Here is a 23,762-nt window from a genome sequence, read left to right as displayed (position 1 = left end):
TGGGCGCAGGGTAAGTGATTTGTCTACCAGGGTCACACCCATAGCAAGAGTGGTGTTCACACTACAACCATTGCCAACACGAGTCTATCCATTTCCAAAGTGGCCACTGTGCCATTTTCTAACCAAATGGTTGACATTTTTTCAGCATCTGTGATGCCATTTTCTTTGAGAATATTCTTTCCTATTGGACACAGAATCCTCAGCCTCGGCAGAGATAAATGCCAGCCAACCTGCTACCTTGCTTCTGTCCCCACCTTGGCTGGGGTGGGGAGTGTGAGTGGGCAGGCCTAGGCACACCCACCTGGTCCTGCAGAAACAGCTGGTTGGCCATCTGCACGATCTGGTCCACGTGGATGATGCCTCCGATACTGTTCATGTCGGTGTCTGAGAGCAACGTCAGCACCATGATGGCCTCCACCAGCAGCTGCCGGTACTCAGGCTGCGGCACGCGGTTCAGCACCGCCTCGACGTGGACGGCAAACTTGATCTCCTGTGGGGTCATCTGTCAAAGGCACCAGCGAGGGGTCAAGAGGGAGCCGAGGCCCACCAGCACTGCTGGCTACCAGCACTGGCCACAGCACCCACCGGGCTTGGCTCAAGTGCTGCCTCCTTTTTGGCCACCTTCTTGATTCCACCAGCCAGAACCCTCGGGAGCAGATGGCCGAGGACCTCGCAGTTGGGGTAAGCTGGCCTTGTCCTAGCTTGATTTACCTACCCACTAGACTGGGACATCCAGGGGACAGGGCCCTTTGCTCATTCCTCTTTCTCCATCATCACTCCCTGTGGCATATAGCACTGGGTCTTGGGCAGGGTAAAAACTAAAAACCCCATTGGTAAAGAATGAATAGGGGAAAGGAAACCAGAAAGATGACTGTTCTCGACAGAGGGGTTGGAGGAGGCTGCACAAAGGTCCAATGTGTGTGGCGTGCAGTTTTGCTCTTCTCTCTTCAGAGTGCTTTAAAGGGCAAATGTAAAGCTCTTGACAGTCAGATATGTGGTTTCTGAGGGGACAAAGAAAAGGTGATGCTAACAAATGTGGGAAACAACCTTAGCAAACTGTGAGGGTGAAGTGGCTAAAGAGATGGGCCTACAAATGGCCTGTCTGGTTGTAGCACACTTGGAAGAAATGGGAGCGGTTGGAGCCCACGACATAAAGCACTTGGGGGAGACCCGCAGTAGGTGGGCGCCGGGGTCTTCCCATCATACCTCTCTCGTCGTTGAGGATGGGAGCACGTAACCATCGATGGACAGACCATGGCACTGAAGGCAGAACACACATAGGACAGTTCAGTCAGATTCCAGAGCCTGATTAGTAAGTGTGCACACACGTTCGCACACGTTCAAGTCACTCTGCTCTGGAAACCTGCATGAAGGCTGAACACGCCAGACGGTCAGAGTTATTTTTAGAGAGCTTGTTCTCACTGCCCACAGGCTGTGTTTTCGATGGAGCAATTCTAGGGAAGCAGCAGGCATCTTTTAGATCTTGCACGAACAATGCCCCAGGGAGCTGCTGGGTCCTCCTCTGTGGAAGCTCTGTATTACACTTGGCAACCAGGCCCTGGCGGCTGTGAGGCCCCCTTTGGTGCCATATAAAGGGAGATTTTCATGGCTCCTGCTGGCGAAGTGATACTTCTGTGCCTTTGCAGGCATCTATTTTTGAGATTACTATAATAAGCACCAATCACAAAAGATGCGAGCACATGCACAGACATGCACACGCACGCCCGTGTATATAAATATCAAGCGCCGGCTCAACACAAAATGCTGCTTTTTCATAATAAGAGTGTCTTGGTATTGAACTAGAAGAAGTCTGGATGGAAGCGTATGATGCCCCAGGAAGAGTGGGGAGATTTTCTAGGAAGTTCATTCTAGTCTAATTGGCTGCCTTCTAAATCCCCGTGCCCTGGCGGGCTGAGGACAGAGAGACAGCAAATGCCTGCGCCTCCTGAGCAGAGGTGGAGAAAGGAGGAGCAGAGGCTTGTGGGTGTTGAGGGCTCTGCTACCATGTGGGGACAAGCTGCCAGACGACAGGGACCATTCTGACGTCCCCATGCTAGCCCCATGAAGACCTCAGTCCCTACAAAGCAGAGATGCTAAACCTCCCTAATGGACCAAGGGCCCTTGCCACAGAAATAAAACGGCTGGGAGGTGCTAGGGCTTTGGGAAGGGGGTTGTAGTATGTGCTCATTTGGGATTACTATCCTCTCCTCTCCTACTGTGAAATGAACTAACAAAAATAGTTTTAAGAAAAAAAAATCGTTTTAAGAAAAAAATCGGTCCTGCCCATGGTTCTTTATTTGCATCAAAGCTTTTAACTGAGGCGGTCCGCGCCTGGGTGTAAGGAAAGACCAGCTGGGGCAGAACCCAGGGGGACACACAAGTGCTCTGGGACCGGGCCACAGGGAGCCAGGCGTCCAGCAAGTGCAGAGCAAAGGGGTGTGGCTTCCGCCAGTGCCCCCTCCTCGGTCACAGGCACAGACAGGCTCTGCGGTGTTCCCGTGTGGCCAGTGAGGCCTGTGGCTTCCCTGACCTCTGCTAATATCTTCACATCCCCAGGCAGCTGTCTCATAGCCACAGGCATAGGGGGCAGCTGGCTAAGGGGAGTGGCTCTGGGGTCCCCATTCTCTAGGTGGAGAGGCAGAGGCAGCCCAGGTGTGTGGGGATTGTGCCTCAGGGCACCTGGGACCTGACATGGTGCCCTGCAGATAGGAGGGTGTCACTGAAAGGTACAGACAGCACACCTGCCTGAACGTGCAGGAGGCTAAGGCCTAGGGTTGCCATTCCAGGTTGCCTCTGTCACAGGGCTGTCATCCGAAGCCTTCTCTGCCTTCTACGGCTCTTATCTATCTTCTTTCCTATGTCCCTGAAATATATGTCAAAGGTGGTCCCACAAAACTTGGGCTGCCACTTGATCTAACTTGCTGTGGTTGCAGCCAGCAGCTTTCACCCGGGACAATTTGCTGCCCAGGGGACACTTGGCAACGTCTGGAGATAGTTTGGGTTGTCACAACCGTGGGTGAGAGTGGGGGTGCTACAGGCATCTAGCGGGTGGAGGCTAGGGATGTTGCTTGACATCCCACAACACATGGAAGAGCTTCCACAAAAAAGAACTACCCGGCCCTGAGTGTCAGTGGTGCCAAACATCAGCGGTGAAGAAACCCTGCTCTAGGCTGGGGGCTCCCTGAGCTTGGGGAGCTGTACGTCTGCTTGCTCTGCAGCCACCTGTTCCCTGACACCTGCAGGAGCCGCTGTGCCTCCTAAAGGAATTAAAGGGGAGGGTTCATCTCCCTAGGAGTGCGTGCCCACCCGGTGACAAGGCCAGTGGAATGCAGTAGAGTGGCCAAGCTTACTACCTTCTGAAGGATCTTCCACACCCTCTGGTAGAATCCCACAGGGACCCTGTTGATGGCTCCATCCAGCCTTCTTCTGCGAAGCCACTGGCCCTGGCGCTCCCCCCAGCCGATGTGGTGGCCACCCGAGTCTGACGATGATGTGCCCGTGGGCGAGGACGGGGTGCTGGACCTCTGCAAGACAGACGGCGTAGGGCCTTCAGAAACCTCGGAGCCATGCCCCATGGGGCTGCGGGCCGCCGTGAGGGATGCCTCAGCAAATTCATCAAAACACAGACCAACTGCCCAGAAAGGACCAGAGTTCCCTGATTGGAGTCTGGCCATTTCCTGAAACTGGATTCTTTTCTGTACGGGTTCGGTTACTGATCTCCTTTGTATACCCCTCCTAGCCCTGCAGCAAAGGACCTCGACCTGACAGGGGAGGCCGAGCAGGCGAGAGTGCCGCCCCCGGAGCCAGGCTGTGACTCCCTACTCATCACCCCCACATCAGTCGCAACACTAGCTCTGGGCCTCGCCTTCACCCGTACAACGGGGCACAGTCGGACCTGCTGTAGGGAGCCGGGAGTGCTCCCTGAAAGAAGATACAGAAAACCCTGAAAGCACGCCTGGCTTGCAGTAAGTGCACACGGGCCTCAGCTGTCCCTCCCAAGGCCTTCTGGCATTGCTGTAGGAGGGCCTGGAGAGCGAGCCCAGGCTCTCAGAGTATGTGGGCCTTTCAGAGGCGCTCCAGCCCAGGCAGAGAAACGCCGAAGTGCCCACTTGACTTCTATGGTGCCCCAGAGAAGCAGTGGGCGCCTCCCTGCATTGCAGATGCTGCAGACAATGCAACACGTCACATGGAGGAAGGGGGAGACGGGTTGTTCTGGAGCCAAAGACAAAAAGTAAAGGCTGGGAATCCTTATTTAGTAGTGGGGCCTCAGAGATGACGGTATATCCACCAGTCCCTCTGAATCACTTTCTGTTTGTTCTCAGCACAAGGCTCCATCCTGACCAGGGGGGCCAATGGCGGCCTCCGAGAGGGAGCATCCGCTTTGCTGAAGCAGAGGGAGCGCGCGTCATCCCATCCCCACCTCCTGGCCTGAGGCTGGCCGGATTCTGGGATTCTGGCCTTCGTGAGCCAAGTGCTGGGGCAGGGCCAGCAGTTCTGCTTCTGGCCTCCGGAGTCAGCAGGCCCGCCCACGACTGCAGATGCAGCTCAGAGAGGCTCCCGGTGGGGGCCTGGAGCGGGGCCTTCAAGCCAAGCTGGCCTCCCCGCAGCAGAGCTCACAGCCCGCTTTCTGCCAAGGGGTGGATTCTAACCCGCCCATGTACAGGGCAGTAGAGGGTAACTTTCATCCTTCCACGTTACCTCGTTCTGAACTCTCTGGTACCTTCGTTTCTCAATGCACAGCAACACACTTAAAGGTTTCAAAATGAAATCTGAATGGTAGGCCTGCTAGCAGGGCAGGAGGCAGGAGTCTTCCCTATGTACTCATTTTGACTTCATCGGATCTTATTTTGAAGAGGCTGTTAGGCTGGGTTATTCCATCGGGCTCATTACTGCCATTTAAACACGGCAACAATTAGATACAAATAAAAGTAATTACAGCCACACTCATCAATGACTCAGCTGGTTTTCTCCTTCTAGTTTCAAGAGGAAGATTAAGACTTGCTTCTGCAATTAGAATATTTCCTACTCCTCCACTTGATCTGGGGCCTCACGCCAAGCCAGGGCATTATGAGTACAAGGTGCTCAGCAGCACGTGCAGGCAGTGGCTTGCCACCACAGCTCAGAAGAAAGGCACAGAACCAATGCTTCGAAGGTTCCAGAAGCTCCTGGACAAACAAAGCTCAATTCAAGAACTTCTGGGCTTTCCTTCTAGACCCTCTTCACAATGACAGTCAAACGAAAACACTTAAACCTGTTCAACTCTGTGGGAGGTAGGGATGAGGTGGGTGCACGAGAAGGGCAACAAGAGGATTCAGACACCACAAACAAGGAGGCGGTGAGGACAGTCGGGATGCATGGTTTACCGCAGACTTGGAGGAATGCGCACTGCTGGACACGGCCTGGCTCACAGAAAACAGCTACAAAACAAAGAGAGTCCACTCAGTCATGTGCAGTGACACCAAAGGACGCCAGCAGAGAGGAGGCACATAGAACACCATGGAAAACCCCACGAAAAGAAGGTGCAGAGGAGGCAGCCAGACAGAGGTTCTCACTCACCGTCCAGGCAAACAGCCCCAGACACCAGCCAGTGCAGAGCTCAGGGCTCCGTGCAACGGAGGACTTGGGAAATGTTCTTTCACAGGAGTATGAAATACGTTACCTATCCTAAGCCAATGTGGAGGGGCCTCATCGAATTAGGACACCATTTATTTTCCAAAGTCAGAGCCACAAAATGCTAATCTTTTAAGTGAAGAGGTGCAAAAATCTGTAGAGATCAATAAAATACCTACCCATAACCAGCATTTAGGATCTGGCACCTACTGGCGTTACATAGATATTTGTTAAATGAACAAATAAGGGCAGGCTGATAACTTTTTGGCCAAACGAGTATTTTCTCAGCTAAAAATCTATAATGTATCCTTAACTTGCATGGAGATAGTACCTGAGCACAGACTGTGCACCTGTGGTGTTCTTGCAAAAGTGAGTAGAAATTTACAACGCCAAGGCATCTATAAAATTTTAGACAGAGAATAATACATTTCCTTGATGTAAGTAGCCAAATATAAAGCTTGTACTGGCTGAATCGAAACCTATCAAAGTAGATCATTTTGTTCCCATAACATTGCAAGGACAGTATTAAATGGAGGCAGAAGGAGCCACCCATGCTCACCCATAGTGAGCCATGATCGGGGTATGGTGCCACCGAGTGGCTAGTGAAGGAAGATGTTTGGAAAGTTGGCTGACTTGGAAAGAGCCTAAAGCAGCATCAGAGACAACAGAGAGAAGCTGCATGTCACTCTACAACTCCTCTACGCTCTCTGTCACAGGACATGAAATCATCAGGAATGTGCTAACTTTCTGGAGGGAAGGGGAGGATGCATGTCCCGAAGGTGCTCTCAAAGAACAGTCTCCTTACACGGTTTTCCTTCCAGGGTTAAATTCCCCCAGGCAATCTGGGGACAGGACTAGCAGTGTTTTTTCTAGTCATCTACTCAATGGCCATGTTTTACTTTTCCCTCTTTACTTTCCCTTTTTTTGAACAGAAACTCCTGCCAAGGCAGAGCCCAGAACTCTCTCTCTCACAAAGCATCCTATAAAACCCAAGAGCCTGAGAAATGGGTTTTTCAAAGGTGCATGGTAAGGCTACCTCTCTTGGTCTGCCTATCCCCGGGGCGGCCTGTCACAGCCCAAGGGGTCACCTCTACCCGGGGGGATCTGATGGGCAAAACCATTCCCTGTGCCATCAATCTCCGTATTCACCACCTTGCTTTCCACATTCAAGCCAGAAAGAACATGAAGTACACACGTGAGGAACGAAACAAGACAATGTTTCACCTGGTCATCAGCACTAAATCGCCTAGTCATCTGAAAGTAAAAATACATCAGGACATAAACAAAAGCCAGTTTCAAATCAAGGATGCCCTACTTTTGTCACCCTCTAGAAAATCCAGGGAAGTGTTGGCTCAACTGCTGGGTGTGACCCAGGAGCACCTCATGGACTCAATTTACTGAGGCATCATTTGAAATGGAGAAGAGAATCTGAGTACATTTGTCACTCAGCTCATGGTCAGAAGGAAACTCTCCTTCCTCCTATAGATCAATCCAATCTTAGCACCGTCCCAGGGGTCACTGCAGAAGGAATTTTCTGTGAAACAAAAAGTGAACCAAGAAAAGAGACACCTGTTGCTGATGGCAAACACAGGTATCGTGAGCATTCCATTCTGTTTCTACAATCTTTTTGCTATTTCATCTGAAGGACACATTTCACAGAGAGATGATTCAGTTACATTTTGCACGACTTTATTTTTGGAATAGCTGTGGCCCACCACCAAGAAAGTGTGGTTCTCAGCAGCAGACACAAACACAGGTAAGGGGGTTTTCTGGAATGTTCACATAATTCTTAGATATCTGGGTAGCGTGTGTTCAGATCTCAGGACAGAAGGGAGCTCACATCCTCTACAAAGAGCACCCTGCATGTCCTGGGTTTCTAGCACTTTCTGAGGTGAGCCCAGGTATGAAAAGCACTTCTTTCCAGGCACTGCCACTGAGTCTTGTCTTACCTGTTTCATCTCGCTCCTCAGTCTGTTAATGCCACTCCTCTCGGTTTTGGTGACTCCAGTGTGTCCCACTTCGTGGATAGAGATGGCAGGGCTGGATGTAGAGGAATGGATAGGTCGCACTGGAGGGGAAACACACACACATGTAGTTCTCAGAAACTATTAGCATCCACCCTGAGGGAGGAATACGTGCCATGTGCTTATTTTTAATCCACATCTATCTTTCCCACTTGATTATAAACTCTCTTAGAAGACAGCCTCATCTGCCCAGGCCAGTGCTCTGTTTCCAGCATCTGGAACAGTGCCTGCTACACAGCACAGGCTCCATTAGCTGTCTGAATTAGTGGGTGAAAAAGTGAACGTCACTTAAGCAGCATGGAGAAAAACAGAGCGGCCATAAAACACTTTAATGAATTACTTGGTTTTTTAAAAAATAATTTCTTCTCCAAAAGCACATCTTCCTTGTAGAAAACTGAGACCACCCAACTAAGGGACCTTGGGGCCGGACCTTCCCTTCTTCCGGGGAAGTCCTGGGAGAACGAGCTGAGGGCTGCCGGTGGAGGAGGCATGGCTGCCCAAGAATCCATGTGCTTCTGACAGCAGAAGGAGCAGGGAGGCCTCCATCACCTCACTTTCAACCTGCTGCAGCAGCCTCTGAACTCAGGTCTGTGTGCACCCCATGAACCAATTCTCTGGGCTTCGGTCACAGCAATCATAAAAGGCAAGTGTGATCATGTCACTACACACTTGGAGTCCTTCCAGGCCTGCCTCTGCCTTCAGGAGAAAGCCCTCTCGACTTGAGTTCCACCTACCCCTCTTAGCTCTGCACTCCTATGCCAGCTACATGGTGCTGGGCATTTGTACGTGCTGTCCCTTCCCATCCCTTCTGCTTGCAATTAGACATATTTATAGCTTTCAAGTGACATTATTCCGTTCTCAATTTTGTAAGCATCTATAGCTTTAGATCTAATAACAAATTTTTAGTCATTATCTCTGTCAAACCACATATATTATTTTGATGAGCAGAACACATAAAATATTTATCTTGCATATTTACGTTTCAAGGGCTGTGCATTTGAATAGAACTGAAAATTACTTTTGGAAAAGGATCTCAAGCACTCCTCCTTCAGGAAAGGAGAAAAGCGACCAAAACACATCTGATTGCACCATGCTGTCTTTGTTTGCTAGCTGGTGCACACTCTGGAGGAAAAAAATGAAGTACCCAGTGTCCCTCTTATTAAATAAAAAGAATGACAGCCTACACCGCATTTCTTTGGCTTGATGAAATAAATTCACCAATGTATCTGCAAATCATTTTGCTGTATTATGATGGGAGAAATGGTAATTGCTTCAATTATAATTAGGGAGCATTTGAGAACAGAATTCCACCAGGACTCGGGTGATTATATTTCCTAGCACAGCAAACAAGGTTCTGGTACAGATCAAAACTGAGTGAGCGAGATGGAGTGAAGCAAGCTCAGCAAGAACATGCCAGGAGGGTGTAGAGGACTCTGCTCCCCTAAAGGGTATCGGAGGTCTGCTTGAGAGTGCTTCTACCAAACCAAAGGTGGGGCACTCAGGTGACTGGAAAAAGCCCTCTCGTCTCAACACCCTGGTCATACCCTGCCCTCCTCATACATGTGCACAAGTGAGGGTGAGAGGAGGGAGGTGGCAAGCCAGGGTGCAGAGGGGTGCATGCCATAGCCACATGCGACTACTCTCAGCCAGCCTACGAGGGGTCACAGAGGTCTACAAGCAGAGGTCTCTGTAAAGCAAGGACCCTCCCCTGTAGAGTCTGTCCACGATTGCAGCTCCAGGAGACCCTGGGCATGCCTGTCTCGCCCCTTTGGCCCCCCACAATGGTGAACCGAGCATTGACTTACTGCTTCTTTCAACGCCAAACTCCTTTCCACTCAGAATATGGTGCAGGAGGTTTTTCATGTCGAAAGGGCTGAGATTCATCAAACTTTCAGAAGCTTCTTCTCCTACAAATACACACCTTCTAAGTATCTCCAACAGCTGCTGGCATGTTGAGACTGGCAGGCCTCGGGGAGATGGCGACAAAGGCTACCGCGGCAGGTCTCCCTGCTTGGGATGACCTCACTACTGTTTCAGGGCAGAACTGTGCTGCTCCTCAGTGATTCCAAATACGGTTTAAATTGTGTATTTTCTTAACACTCAGACACGTAATTTTTCACACCGATGATTCCCGATGCTGGAATGTGGCTCCTAGTCGATTTACATATTTACACTGGTAGAAGTGTTATGAAATGGAGGATAACCTCTCACCACAGGGGGATACTGAAGGAACTTAGCTGTCAGGAGCAGAGCATGAGACCCTAGTGCCTCATTCTCCCTGACGTATGAAATTCAGCACCCTGTGCTAGCTGCCTTGGCCAAGTGACGCAGAAATGAGAGAACCTGGTAAAGCATGAGCACTTGCAAAGGCTCAGAAGCCCTGATTCCAGAATACTTGGGCAGGCCCCCAGTGGGGCAGGGTGGGAGGGGTGGGAACCCCCCCCCCCCCCCGAAGGCCTGCCTGTGCGCACCATACCTGAGCAGTTCAGGCTCCGTGCCAGCTCCGTGGCCATCACCTGAATGATCAGTCCGATCCGGAGTCTGAGCATCTCCACGAAGAGGCTGGGCTGCGCCCTGACATACATGGCCAGGTAAACCACAATCTCCTGATGCAGACACGGGGAGACAGTGTTTCAGGGGCTGGTGGTGGAGAGGCCCCTGCACTGGGACTGAGGCGTGGCCCTGCCCCTCCCTCCGCCCCTGACCTGTGTGAGGACTGCGATGCTGATGTCCTGCCCACTGGCTTCATAGATGAGCTTTGTGAGCTCCTCCGGGGGCAGGGGCCTAGGAAGGAGCATCAAGACACAAACACCATGAAAGATACCTAAGAGTGGTACTTCCTCACCCTCTACAGAAGGGCCTTATTTTCCTGCTGGGAGCTCCTGAGCGACTGTGTTTTTAAAAAGATCTTCTTTCCTGGGGCATGGGGTGGCTCACTCAGTTGATCATCCAACTCCTGATTTCAGCTCAGGTCACGGGTCTCAGGGTTGTGGAATCAAGCCCTACATAGGGCTCCCTGCTCAATGTGGAGTCTGCTTGTCCCTCTCCTTCTGCTCCCTGCCCCCCCGACCCTGCCCCGCTTGTGCTCTCTCTCTCTTAGCTAAATAAATTAAATCTCAAAAAAAGGGCCCTTTCCTGAATGGTGGATGGCACACCTATAAATGTGAGGCCACTAGGCTGAAGACTTACGCAGAGATGGTCTTCTCCCGGGGCTCTGGTGGCAGGCCCACCGTGAGCTGTTTCTGGTGTGACAGCAGGTCTGTGCAGGCCTACTCGCGTAGGAAAAAGGATGCGGACCACGGCAACAGCCGGAGGGTGGAGGAGGCGGAGAAGAGAAAAGCCAACAGGGAAGTGTCACCACCAAGACGACAGATTTACCTTTACAAGCTTTATGACCCATGCTGCCATTTATTTGAAAATTCATATATAGACCCCAGACTGAGCCACCCAAGCAGGGCTGGGGCCCTGTGAGCTCTGTGGCCTGGGTATTCAATGCCCACCCACTGTAGTAAACACACTGCATCCCCAGCTATTCCACAAGGGAGATGAGCTGTCCTGAGTCCTAAGATAGCAGTGTTAAGAGTTCATGACCACATTACAGTCTTAAGTTGCCAGTTTCCCCATTATTTACACACAGTAAACACCATCACCTTACCATAACATTGAATTCTACTGTCTTAGAGAGCAGTTCTGGATTCTGCAGGGCCTCAGGGTTAAAATGTTAATCATGATTATATTGCAGATGTGCAGAAATAAGAACGCTCTGTTTAAAGGTGGCAGGCCACAAAGCATTTTCATTTTATTTCTTGGTAAAAACCCTTTTCTGCAGCTAAAAAGGAACAAAACTAATCAACTTGAATTTCATTTCCTTTGCTTGCCCTCCAAGAACAGTGGGAGGTCAGGAGAGGAGGGCCTATTCCATCTGTGTATTGGATAACCGATTTCCTTTACAAATATGAGCTACTTGCCTCCAGCTTTTCTAACAGAAAGAGGGCACGGGCTCTTCTAGGGGCTAGAAAGAACAAACGGACTGCCCGAGTGCACTTGCTCTGACCTCTGCCAGGACCTCTACTTTCTTCCTGAGCAGGCCAGAGATGTAGCGAATCAAACCCCACTCCTGGTTCAAGCCAGCTTTCCCGTAGAGCTCACTGAGGAGGCTGTGAACTGTGACCCCGTGTTGTCCAGAGAGATTTGTGTCCCAGCTGGGGCCTCTGTCAAGAGATAGAAAACTCCAGAAGTATGGCCTGGAAGGCTTACAAGTCAGATTCTCTTGCAGCAGAGCTCACTTGGCAGGGAGGGAAATGAATCACTGTACATTCTGCCAAGTTCTGGGGGCCCTCCCGGTGCCTCTGAGTCTCACCGAGAGGGTTCCATCTTACCACAGCATCCCTTATGTCTATTTCAAACAGAAGCCTAACATCAGGAAGCAGTGAGATCCTGGCCTCATTCAGCCTTCTCGTCCCAGGAGACCAGCACTAGTAGACAGGGAAGGGGACAGAAGTCTGTTCATGGTGATCCTGGGGAATTTGGGGGAATCATGACCTGGTTTGCTGGAAGGCCAAGAAAACTCAAATAGAATCAAGGAGAATGGAACAAGCTCGAGCTAGTGAAGACCATAAACTTACTTTATCACATACAGAATGTACAGAATGTCTGCTTGGTCCTGTAGGTTTGCACAGTCTTTCAGCTGCTCCACCAGCTTCTCACAGTCCACATCACCATGGTCATCTCTGGGCCACAGGAAGTCCTCATCAGGGGCCTAGACACACAAAAGCCAAAAAAAGCAGGGGAGAGGGGCTGAGTGTGTGAACTCTCAGAAGACCAGGAAGTAACATAGCAGCGGGGCTTGGAACTCTGTACTGCTGGGCTCCAGGGTTTCAGGGACTCTTCTGTAACTTTTTATTTATATGTTTACTATTTCTGATCAGTGAATCACTCTGTTACTCGATGTTTGCAAGAGACCAGGCTGAACAGGTTAAATTATGTGTAAGTAACTCAGAACTTCCAATCCCCCAAAACTTACACATTGAAAAGTTGAAAAAAAGGTGAAAATGAACCCATGGGCGCTAGAACTCAGGCTAGAGGTTACCACTGGAGTGGAGGGGATGAGGCAACTGGGAGAGCACAAAGAGTGGTCCCTGACACTGGTCACCTGCTTCCATCTTTCTCTATATAGGTTGGGCTGCAATAAAATATCTTTTTTTTTTTAGATTTTTATTTATTTATTCATGAGAGACATACAGAGAGAGGCAGAGATATAGGCAGAGGGAGAAGCAGGCTCCATGCAGGGAGCCCGATGTGGGACTCAATCCTGGGACTCCAGGATCATGCCCTGGGCTGAAGGCAGGCGCCAAACCACTGAGCCACCCAGGGTTCCCCATAAAATATCCATTTGAAAGCAAAACAAACACAAAAATTATGTAAGTTTTAAACAACCTATAATTGAGGCTAGGTTAAAATATTCTCCAGTAGACATTGAATCCTTATATTCATGTGAGAGAAAATCAAGGGAGACTTCTAGATAAAACAAATTATGGGAACCAGTGGGGAACACCCTGAGATTATACTTTCCTTAGGGATCTTTTTCTAGTTTTGTACCCTGCTCTGCAAATGGCCTGGCCTTGGCTGGCTGGCACAGACAGGGCAGGGCTAGGCAGTGAGCTAGCTTACTTCCTCTAGCATGACAGATTCTGATGAGCAGGTGGAAAGGCAGTAGCCTTTTTCTACATGCAAAATATAAAGGTTTGCATCACATGCATTGTACATAAGGACACAAGGCAGACTGCAGACAACTAAGTGAGTGGGTTCCCACTGAAATCCAGAACTTCCCATCCCCAAAGTCCTGGATATCAAAAAATATACTCTTTCAAGTTCAACCACATGAAAGAGTTCTTGGGACCATGCCAGCACTGAAGAACATCACACTTAAAAAACAAAAAAGTGATTCTAAATACTTTACCTTTTTTAGGAGTGGCTGAGGAGAATCAACAAGATTCAGTGACTTGCGGTGAGCACTCAGAACTTTAGTTGGCAAAGTCATGGGAACAACTGGAAAACAAGAGAAGCAAGCAAGGCCTTTGGAGGAGGAAGAGGAGGAGGAGGAGACTTCTTTAGAGAGGTATGGCGGCTACTCCTTACCCAATACAAACCAACTAAAGGAGTCGTTATTTATTTAGCTTAATTAATTTCGGAAAGAATTTACCATGTAGCCACATCACGTGCTAAATCTGGGAACAGGAAATGAGCAGGACATGGATCTTGCTTTACTTAAGGAGCAGAATTTCCCTTTTTCCTCCTGGAATTCCAGGGAACTGACATAGCATCTGAGGACTGAAAGGAGCTTTAGAAATGACTCAGGTGGACCTATGTCTTTCAGATGAGGAAACTGAGAACCCGGGAAGGAAGAGCATGTGGCCAAGGTCACTGGCCTTCTGGTAACTGAGGCGTCCAGTTCCCGGGAGTGCGGCGTGCATTTCACTTTGCCAGGGCCAGCTGCTGGAGCTTCTGGTGTTGAACCACCTTTGGATGCTATCATTATCAGTACTTATTCATCAAGCCATCTGTGTCTTCCAGGCTATTTTCTTGGGAAAATAGGAGGCTTTCAAAATAGAGACGGGGCATATTTAAAAGGCATTTATGGACCTCCAGGCTATACTAATAAAGGAAACACACATTTTAATTTTAATTCCTCTCAAATCCCCCCTTGACTTGGCAGAAAATAATTTTTTTAAAAAGACAAATCCTCAAGAATAGGGAAAAGTGGGAGAGAAGACAACAGTAGTGACATTTTGGAAGCAGGAAAACGGATGAATGAAAGATAACAGACTAAGCAGACAGAAGGCAACATAACCCCAAGTCTGCAGTGAGAACAACCAACAGCCAGTCAGGTTTAGGTCAGAGAATCCTTAGACGTTTCAGGAGCTTGCTGCATTATACACCTCTGGAATTGGGGGGTCCGGAAGGGGTCCAGAAATAAGGAAGACTGGAGAGAAGCTGTGCAAGAAGCAGTGAGCTCCCTAGACACCTTCCTCCAATCCGTACAACTTGGCAACTGCCTTGCTCCTCCTGACAGAAGACTAGAGGGCCTGTGGAAGAGAGTGAATGCGAGAGGTGGGGTGTGTGGCATGTCCACAGTCCTCGGGTAGAGTTAAGTGACCATACAGCTCCAAGCGACCAACCCTGACCTGTCAAAAAGGAGATCGCAAAAGAGATTGTAGAGTAGCTCTGGGAAATCTACCCAGCCTACACTCATCCATCACCCACACCCCACCTCCATGCTTAGAGACTCGCAGAGGTGAGCAGATAACCAAGGAACACCCAGCATTTGAGGAAAGATTCTAATGTGGAAGACCACATTAGAAGACCACATTTTCCCACCAGAGGGGGAAAAGTTGACTTGGGGGACCTGGAAACCACTTAGTGAGAAGAAAATGTAAAAACTAAACCCTAGGGATCCCTGGGTGGCGCAGCGGTTTAGCGCCTGCCTTTGGCCCAGGGCGCGATCCCCGCAGACCCGGGGTCGAATCCCACGTCGGGCTCCCGGTGCATGGAGCCTGCTTCTCCCTCTGCCTGTGTCTCTGCCTCTCTCTCTCTCTCTCTGTGACTATCATAAATAAATAAAAATTGAAAAAAAAATAATAAAAAAAAAAAACTAAACCCTAAAGCCCCACTGTTAATATTCTTACAGTAGTAAGACATTGAATTGCATGCACAAAACAAGAATAAACGCACTTCAGAGAACAAAGGCTGAAAACATAATAGCAAAAGTAAAAAACCTCATTTGAGGGAGTGGAATAAAAAGTTGAGGCAGTTGCCCTCAGAACAGAGCAAAAGACAAAAGAGAAACGCTAAAGACTTCTCCAGGAGGTTACCACTGGAATCAGAGTACCAGAAAGAGAGAGAGCAGAGTAAATGTAGGGAAGGAAATGCATCAAGAAGTTTTTCAGAAAAACTTTACAGGACAAAACATAAATTTCCAGATTGAAAGGGTACATGGAGCATCCACACAACGGATGAAAATATACCCTAATCTAGGCACATCACTGAAATTTCACAACCTGGGAGCAGAGAAGATTCTAAAAAAATTTCAAAGAGAAAAATAGTTTATGTTGAAGGATCAAATATCAGAATGGGATTAGATTTCTCAATAGCAACACGAGTAGCAAAAAGACAGTGAAGCAATGCTTTCAAAATTCTGATAAAAAATTGGTTTTCAATCTTGAATTCTATAACCAAACTCTGAACTGGATATAACAAATATTTGTAGATATTTTCAGACTCGCAAGGTCTTGACAATTCTCCCCACCATATACTATTTCTCAGGAAACTACTGGATGTCTTGACCAAAATAAGATAGTAGGCTAAGAAAGAGGAAAAGTAGAGACACAGAAAACAGGAAAGTCAATCCAGGAGACAAGGAAGTCTCAGGAAACTCCAGGATGATGGTAAGGAAAGATCCCAGGATAAAGTCGGCAACCCAGACATGGAGGCAACCAGGCAAAAGGGGCAGTGAACTTCAGAAACAAGCAGGCTGAGGGCTGGCATTGCTGTGCCTGCCCTCTTCCATCATACTAGTTTTTTAAACCTTCTCAAACTGCTATAGAATGTGTTCCACCAAAGGAAGTAATCAAGGAAGAGGAACATGCTAGATTCAAGAAATAGGAAGGCCAACTGAAAAGATAAGCAAATGAGATTCCAAAGATTATAGTAAAGAGAAGTCTCAGGATGACAGGTATGCAATAGGCCTAGAGCACTATCAACCCAGACAGAAGGAGACCTGTGGACTAAGCAGTGTAACTGAGAAACTCCTGGATATGACTGACCTTGTGGAAATTTGTACTGTGGGCCATTGGGAAGTATAGAGAGGAAGAAAAGCAAATGAAAAGATAGAGCAACTTCTGATAAAGTTAATAGTATTATTGACTTTTAAATTTAATAGTATTAATTTCAGAAAAACCAAAAAATAAAAATAATACAATCACAGTACTCTATAATGCTCAGTCCAGAATAATATTTGCACACACACAATAATATAAAGAGCGAATAGTGATTTAACTAAATTTTAATATTGCGATATCACAAGGTTATAGGAAGTGAAGTAGAGGCGTGGTGATTAAAGACAGCTAAATCCTCATCCACCTAAGAAGCAGCCAACAGATGCTGAATAAAGTTGACACATCCAAAGAGAGCAAGATACACACATTATTTTAGAAAAAGAGATACGTAAATGCCAGAAGAAACAACTGCAAGTTGAAAGTGGAGTGGTCACCTCTATGTAGAAGGACTGGGTCAGTGGGGAGGGGACGGATGAGTTGGGAAACCTCTGCATTTTGTTGTCTTCTTGAATTCTCTGACTTTTAAATTATGCTCATGTGTTACTCTGAAAAGTTATTTTAGCAGGCAGAAAAGAGTTAATAACGCACATGGAATTTCCAAACCCTTTGCCTTTGCCATCACAGAAAGTATATCCCGAGTGGAGTGGATGGCGCTGAAAACATGGCTGTCTTCTGTCTTCTTACAAAGAGGGGGCAGATAGCACTTCAAGGATGTGCTTTGTAGGAGGTGGTTGATATATTGGTCGAGTTCATCTTCGCCTTCTGTAACTGGACAAGCAAGAGGAAAAGCCAGTGAAAGCAAGCTGCAGAAATATCCTCCACGCATCCCAGTGACTGAGGGTAGCATGTGGCGCTGAGGATATTTAGTGGGAGGCAATGTTGCCATACAGGTATTTGCACCTCCAGTCCCAGAGGATAAAGAAATTTACATAGATAATATATGTGTTTTTATTTGTTTATTTTTTAATTTTTTTATTGGAGTTCAATTTGCCAACATATAGCATAACAACCAGTGCTCATCCCGCCAAGTTGCCCCCCTCAGTGCCCATCATCCAGTCACCCCAACCCCTCGCCCACCTATGTAGTTTATTTTATTTTATTTTATTTTATTTTATTTTATTTTATTTTATTTTATTTTATTTTATTTTATTTTATTTAAGATTTTATTTATTTATTCATGAGAGACAGAGAGAGAGGCAGAGACACAGGCAGAGGGAGAAGCAGGCTCCATGCAGGGAGCCTGATGTGGGACTCGATCCCCGGACTCCAGGATCACGCCCTGGGCTGAAGGCAGGCACTAAACTGTGGAGCCACCCAGGGATCCCACTATGTAGTGTTTTTAAAGTGATTGTTTGGAAACTCTTCATCTTAGGAAAAGAAAATACAGGTCAAGATAGCTACACATCGTACCAAGATGAACTTAGTATGGAAGAAACCCTGAGGGCCGGCAGCTGATATCTGATCTTTTTGTTTCAGCTTGTCACAAGTGAGCTAAGCACTACGGAATGCCCAGCCCCAATCCCATGTACCATGGAAAAGTAAAAAATGGTCACTTCATCCCAAAACCTTGTTCAGTTTGAGAAATATACATACAGGATTTCATCCCTCATATCCAACCAAATCTAGATCACTCTACCATTCCTTTGAAAATCCAAGCAGTGTGCTCTGTCTTTAGAATATATTTGGTGAAGGGCACCTGGGTGGCTCAATCAGTTAAACACCTGCCTTTGGCTCAGGTCATGATCTTAGGGTCCTGGGATAGAGCCCGGAGTCTGCTTCTCCCCCTGCCCTTTCCCCCTGCTTTGTGATCTCTCTCTCCCTCCCTCAAATAAGTAAATAAAAATCTTATTTTATTTTTTATTTTTATTTTTTTAATCTTTTTTAAAAGAAAAATTAGAATATATTTGGTGAAGAATCCTCATTCCTGAAACTCTTTGTCCCTCTAGGTTTAAAAAAAGCCCCACTTCTACCGTTTAGGTTTTTAACATCTATTCATTTTAATAGATGCCAGTTTCCAAAGCCTCTTTTTTGTTATGTTAATTACCAATAATTTTCTGTGCTTGAATTTCAGGGCAATTTTATCACAATGCCAAGGTTTAAATAAATTCAATGAACCACCTGCAAAAGCATTCCGAGCTGTACCTTGATTATAGGTGTCTTCCAGATACCCTCCCAAATCTGAATCAGGACTGAAGCTCCCTTCACTGGCATCATCAAACAACTTCTCATCACAGTCTGGATCCAGGAACGTCAGATACGTGTAGAAGGACGTGGTAAGAAATTCCGAAAGGCTCCCTAATTTTACTCTGTCAAGGAGACACTATGTTAGAAATACAGGTGCATGTGGACAAACTTCCACTATGAATCAGAGAGAGACTTTTCAACAACCAGATGGTGCTTCTGCCAGAATCGATAAATACGTCACTGCAGATTGCCCCACATAAGTAGTCAGCCAAGAAATTAAAACAAAAATTCAATACCAAGTATAAAGTAGGAGCACACAGCATATTAAAAGTCAAAATGAATCATGCTGATTTCTTACTCCCAAACCCAACACAAACAAAAATCTATTTTACTGAACCAACCTAAGTTTTACAAAACAGAGTGACTGAACCACTTTTAACCAGAACCAAACCAAGCCTTGGGGGTTTTTCTGTCCTAAAACAACTGGACCAGAACAAAACCTACCATGTAATATGGTCACACAGGCACAGGTATATGATAGGAGAGGCAGTCTCAGAGGCAAAGTTCTTTCTTTTCTTCTTTTTTTTTACGGTTCTTTCTAGAAGGAATGCAATGCGAGGACCATCCCCAGACTGGAGCAGATGCCCAGAGTGGCCCTATTACATTTTCATGCTGGGAAAAGTTCCACTGAAAACTGCAAGCTGGGTTTGGCAGTGTGGGGTCCCAGGCTCAGGGAGGACCACCTTACAGAGAGCCGCCACTGTGTGCTTCTTAAAATGTTAGCTCTGGGGAATCTGGGGTGGCTCAGGTGGTTAAGTGTCCAATTCTTGGTTTCGGCTCAGGCCATCATCAGCCCTGCTCAGTGTGGAGTCTGCTTGTCCTTCTCCCTCTCTTCCTCCCTGAACTCACACACACACACACTCTCTCTCTCACATAAATAAATGAAATCTTTGGGGGGAAGAAAGGTAGCTCCAGAGGCAGAATAGGATATTGGGAGCTACTAGCATCAGATGAGGACTTAGTAGAAATGGCTGAGAGAAACTGTTTAAGAAGCACACTGAAGCATATAATGCAAATGAATTCGTGGGTGCTCAAGCTTGAGTGGGCAAATGGACTACAGCAAGAAACATGGCCTAAGGGAAGGAAAAAAAGCCTTTCCTTTAATAAAATAAAATCTTTCCCTCCAGGGCCCTAGGGCCCATTTTACTGATTCTCTTGCCTTCAGACTAGGGACAAGGGGAGGTGAGGTAGTGTGTGCAAAAGACAATGGAAAGTTTTTCTCTGATGAAGTTGAAAGGAGTCAGGACAAAGGTGGACAGGCAGTAATTTAAAAAGGCTTCTGGGGGCACCTGGGTGGCTCAGTGGTTGAACGTCTGCCTTTGGGTCAGGTCTTTGGCTCAGGTAGTGATCCTGGAAGACCCCGCGGGGATGCCTGGGTGGCTCAGCAGTTGAGCATCTGCCTTTGGCTCAGGGCGTGATCCCAGTCCCGGGATTGAGTCCCACATCGGGCTCCCTGCGAGGAGCCTGCCTCTCCCTCTGCCTGTGTCTCTGCCTCTCTCTGTGTCTCTCATGAATAAATAAATAAAATCTTTTAAAAAAATAAAAAATAAAATAAAGACCCTCAAACCTGGGTGCCTGGGTGGCTCAGAGGTTGAATGCCTGCCTTTGGCTCAGGTTGTGATTCTGGGATCAAGTCCCACATCGGGCTCCCTACAGGGAGCCTGCTTCTCCCTCTGCCTGTGTCTCTGCCTCTCTCTCTGTGTCTCTCATGAATAAATAAAATCTTTAAACAAAAAAAGACCCTCAAACCTAAGGAAAAGCCAAAATTAGATTCAGTTTTTGTTTGTTTTTAAATAATTTATTTATTTATTTGAGAGAGAGAGATCCCAAGCAGGGGAAAAGGGCAGAGGGAGAAGAAGACTTCCTGCCGAGCAGGGAGTCCCATGTGAGGCTTGATTCCAGGACCCTGGGATCATGACCTGAGTCGAAGGCAGACACTTAACTGACTACGCCACCCAGGCACCATGAGATTCACTTTTAATTATCAAGAACTTAATAGGAAAGGTAGCCCATGGGGCCCAGGCATTCCTGTTTCCTTCCACTGTTCTCTGAGTCGTTCACCATACTGTATAAACAAGAGGCCCTCCTTGTTTTTGTAAGCCCTCATCCAGCTTGGCACAGAGATTAGAGCTGGTTCTTGGGTTCTTACCAAGCTTCTGCACCTATTCATCTTGTGCCCCTTGCTCTCTGAGCCTACAGCCCCTTGTCTGTAGAACAGGAATACCACCCACATGACACAATGAAGACTAAATCAGACGATGCACACAAAACAGCACAGAGTGTCCTGCAAGAGAGCAATTAACTGCAGACAGTATCCTTTTTGACAATGATTAGATTTCAATTCAAGTGTTTATTCTGAAAAACACTCATTATGGATGTATGGTATCTTCTCTTGGCTACGATGCCATACACCAGGTGGTAACTTATCCAAACTGGACATGAAATGTACAAAAGTGCGTGCCAACTGCAGTTACGGTGCTAGCTGAGATATGCCAGGTACAAAAAAACACACTGGATGAATCCACTTAGATGAGATACCTAGAGACAGAAAGTACAATGGTGGTTGCCAGCGGCTGGGACAAGGAGAATTGGGGAGCTATTGTTTAATGGGTAGAGAGTTTCTCTTTGACAAGATGAAGAGTCCTGGTGGTCGGTTGCACGACAATGTGAATGTGCTTAACATTACCAAACTGTACACTTCAAAATGACTAAGATGGTAAGCTTTATATTATGTGTATTTACCAGTTTTAAAAAACATTTATGGCGGCAGCAGGGTCCCTGGTGTGGGAAGATGTGAGAAGGGCCAACGTCAATGCCCAAACACTCAGCAACTGGCATTCCATCAGGGAACCAACGGAAGACTCCAGGGCCCAGAAAGGGTCGCACCTCACTCAGGGCCAGCCGAACAGTGAGGTTCTTGGAACCCTTCTCACATATTCCAGGAGATTAGGAGATCAGGGCCTATATGCTATTGAGAAAACCTCTGCCTCCTGACAGTCAAAAAATATAAAAATCGAATCGGTTTTCTCAGGAGGTGAGCCTGTATCACTCAAGGTGCCTACCCGGGATAATGGGGAGCACCCATATTACTGTGGGCCTGAAAAGTAGAATAGGTATCGCTCCACTGAGGAGGAGGGGACAGTGGTATAGGCAGGCCCATTCAGGCGCTCTGCTCCGAGGGCCACTCAAGGAATTTTTTAAAGTTCTATGAATTATTCTTCAGGTGACAGCACACTCAAGTCAGTTCAGGGAGTGTTTACTGGGCACCTGCTAGATCCCAGGCACTGGGTGTTTTCTTCTAGGTCCTTCACTAGAAACAGACACAGCATTCCATACATGCAATCCAAGAATGCCACTTCAGAGAGACTCGGTATGCTTGCCTCTCCACACCCCAGGCCTCCTGGCACCTGTAAAAGCTTCACAAACATCCACTGAGAGCTGCTTTAGAGAGGATTCCAGTTCCACAGGGGTGAAGGGTTTTAATTTCCTTTTTAATCTAAAGCTCCATGCTTCTATGTTCAGCAATTGATATGAAAAATGGGGGAAGGACAGCATCCTTTTTTTTTTTAAAGATTTTATTTATTTATTCATGAGAGACAGAGAGAGAGAGAGAGAGAGAGAGAGAGAGAGAGAGAGAGGCAGAGACACAGGCAGAGGGAAAAGCAGGCTCCACACAGGAAGCCCGATGCAGGCCTTGATCCCGGGACTCCAGGATCACACCTTGAGCCTAAGGCAGACACTCAACCTCTGAGCCACTCAGGGATCCCACCCCCCACCTCCCCTTTTTTAAAGATTTTATTTATTTAGCAAAAGACTTTTAAGAAAGGTCACTGATGGGACGCCTGGGTGGCTCAGAGGTTGAGGGTCTGCCTTGGGCTGAGGGTGTGATCCTGGAGTCTCAGGATCGAGTCCCGCATCGGGCTTCCTATGTGGAGCCTGCTTCTCCCTCTGTGTCTCTGCCTCTCATGAATAAATAAATAAAATCTTAAAAAAAAAAAAAGAAAAGTCACTGATACTTAAAAAACAAAACACCAAAACCACAAATTACCTGGCTCCTCCAAAATATCCATCCTCTAGTTTTCTAATTGTAGAAAGAACTGCAGAATGAATGTCTGAGCCATCATTTGCTAAGGGGAGGGGAAAAAGATGAGTTAGTTTACTTAATTTGGAAATACTTTTTGGTTTTGGGGACATGCCATGAAATGTTTTCACCAACATAATCTAATAAGGGCAGCCCAGGTGGCTTAGCGGTTTATAGCGCCACCTTTAGCCCAGGGCCTGATCCTGGAGACCCGGAATCGAGTCCCATGTCAGGAGCCTGCTTCTCCCTCTGCCTGTGTCTCTGCCTTCCTCTCTCTTTGTGTCTCTCATGAATAAATACATAAAATCTTAAAAACAACAACAACAATAAAAAAAACCATAATCTAATAAAATACTTATGGAAGATTCCTGAGTTCAGAAACCAAACTGCTAAGAACCTCCCCTTTGGTACTTAGCTTTGTCTATGGGACTCATTTTAAACATTCTGAAAAGGGCCCAAACCAACAGTGGGACATGAATCAGGCAGATCAAGTTCGCAAAGTTACTGAGCATGGTGTGGGTGATGGGGAAGGTGAGCGTGGGTCTGCCCGTCATCCGCCAGCAGGTGCACAGGTAGGCCAGCTCGATCCTCAGCATCTCCACAATCATCTCATTGTCCAGGGCCAGGTAGAAGTGATGCTGGTCGGTGAACTGCAAGTCAGATCAGGCCCAGTAAAAGGCTGTCCTTCATTCCCCCGACACAGCCCCAGCTGTCATTCACAACAGCACTAATCTTTGCATGTTGTTTCCAGAGAAGAGGCTCAATCCTGGCTGTATCTGCCCCCATCATAGGGCTCTCCTTGCAATCAGGCAAAAATCAATCTGTCGCCTGCCCAGGAATCGTAGCTACATTAGCGTGGAAGGTAAAGGTGCGCAGCCAGATCTATTTATGGCTCCTCAGATGAGGATTTAAGCATCTGGCCCAACACCGCTGTCCCTGAAAGGAAATCAATAACTCCTTAAATCCTAC

At 47.4% G+C, this 23,762-nt stretch overlaps 1 protein-coding gene across 7 annotated transcripts in view; it reads right to left on the bottom strand.

Moving 5' to 3' along the window:
• The window catches only part of PHKA2 (phosphorylase kinase regulatory subunit alpha 2), an 83,354-nt gene that overhangs the window by 5,789 nt on the left and 53,803 nt on the right, over positions 1 to 23,762 (bottom strand). For 3 of the 7 annotated variants that reach the window (XM_072817564.1, XM_072817563.1, XM_072817560.1), the window contains 17 exons: positions 23,299 to 23,443; positions 22,761 to 22,839; positions 18,611 to 18,774; positions 17,057 to 17,236; positions 13,594 to 13,682; positions 12,260 to 12,393; positions 11,689 to 11,845; positions 10,824 to 10,903; positions 10,340 to 10,418; positions 10,111 to 10,240; positions 9,440 to 9,541; positions 7,560 to 7,678; positions 6,835 to 6,864; positions 5,364 to 5,417; positions 3,354 to 3,524; positions 1,207 to 1,260; positions 302 to 502 (listed from right to left, as the gene is read on the bottom strand). In XM_072817564.1, coding sequence (XP_072673665.1) covers positions 302 to 502; positions 1,207 to 1,260; positions 3,354 to 3,524; positions 5,364 to 5,417; positions 6,835 to 6,864; positions 7,560 to 7,678; positions 9,440 to 9,541; positions 10,111 to 10,240; positions 10,340 to 10,418; positions 10,824 to 10,903; positions 11,689 to 11,845; positions 12,260 to 12,393; positions 13,594 to 13,682; positions 17,057 to 17,236; positions 18,611 to 18,774; positions 22,761 to 22,839; positions 23,299 to 23,443 — 1,968 coding nt within the window. The remainder of the gene's footprint in view (positions 1 to 301; positions 503 to 1,206; positions 1,261 to 3,353; positions 3,525 to 5,363; positions 5,418 to 6,834; positions 6,865 to 7,559; positions 7,679 to 9,439; positions 9,542 to 10,110; positions 10,241 to 10,339; positions 10,419 to 10,823; positions 10,904 to 11,688; positions 11,846 to 12,259; positions 12,394 to 13,593; positions 13,683 to 17,056; positions 17,237 to 18,610; positions 18,775 to 22,760; positions 22,840 to 23,298; positions 23,444 to 23,762) is intronic. The other 4 variants (XM_072817556.1, XM_072817561.1, XM_072817559.1 and 1 more) reach the window with 4 other exon arrangements.

Source organism: Canis lupus, chromosome X, assembly GCF_048164855.1.
Source record: "Canis lupus baileyi chromosome X, mCanLup2.hap1, whole genome shotgun sequence".
NCBI lineage: Eukaryota > Metazoa > Chordata > Mammalia > Carnivora > Canidae > Canis > Canis lupus.
This window is presented reverse-complemented; position numbering and strand designations above follow the sequence as displayed.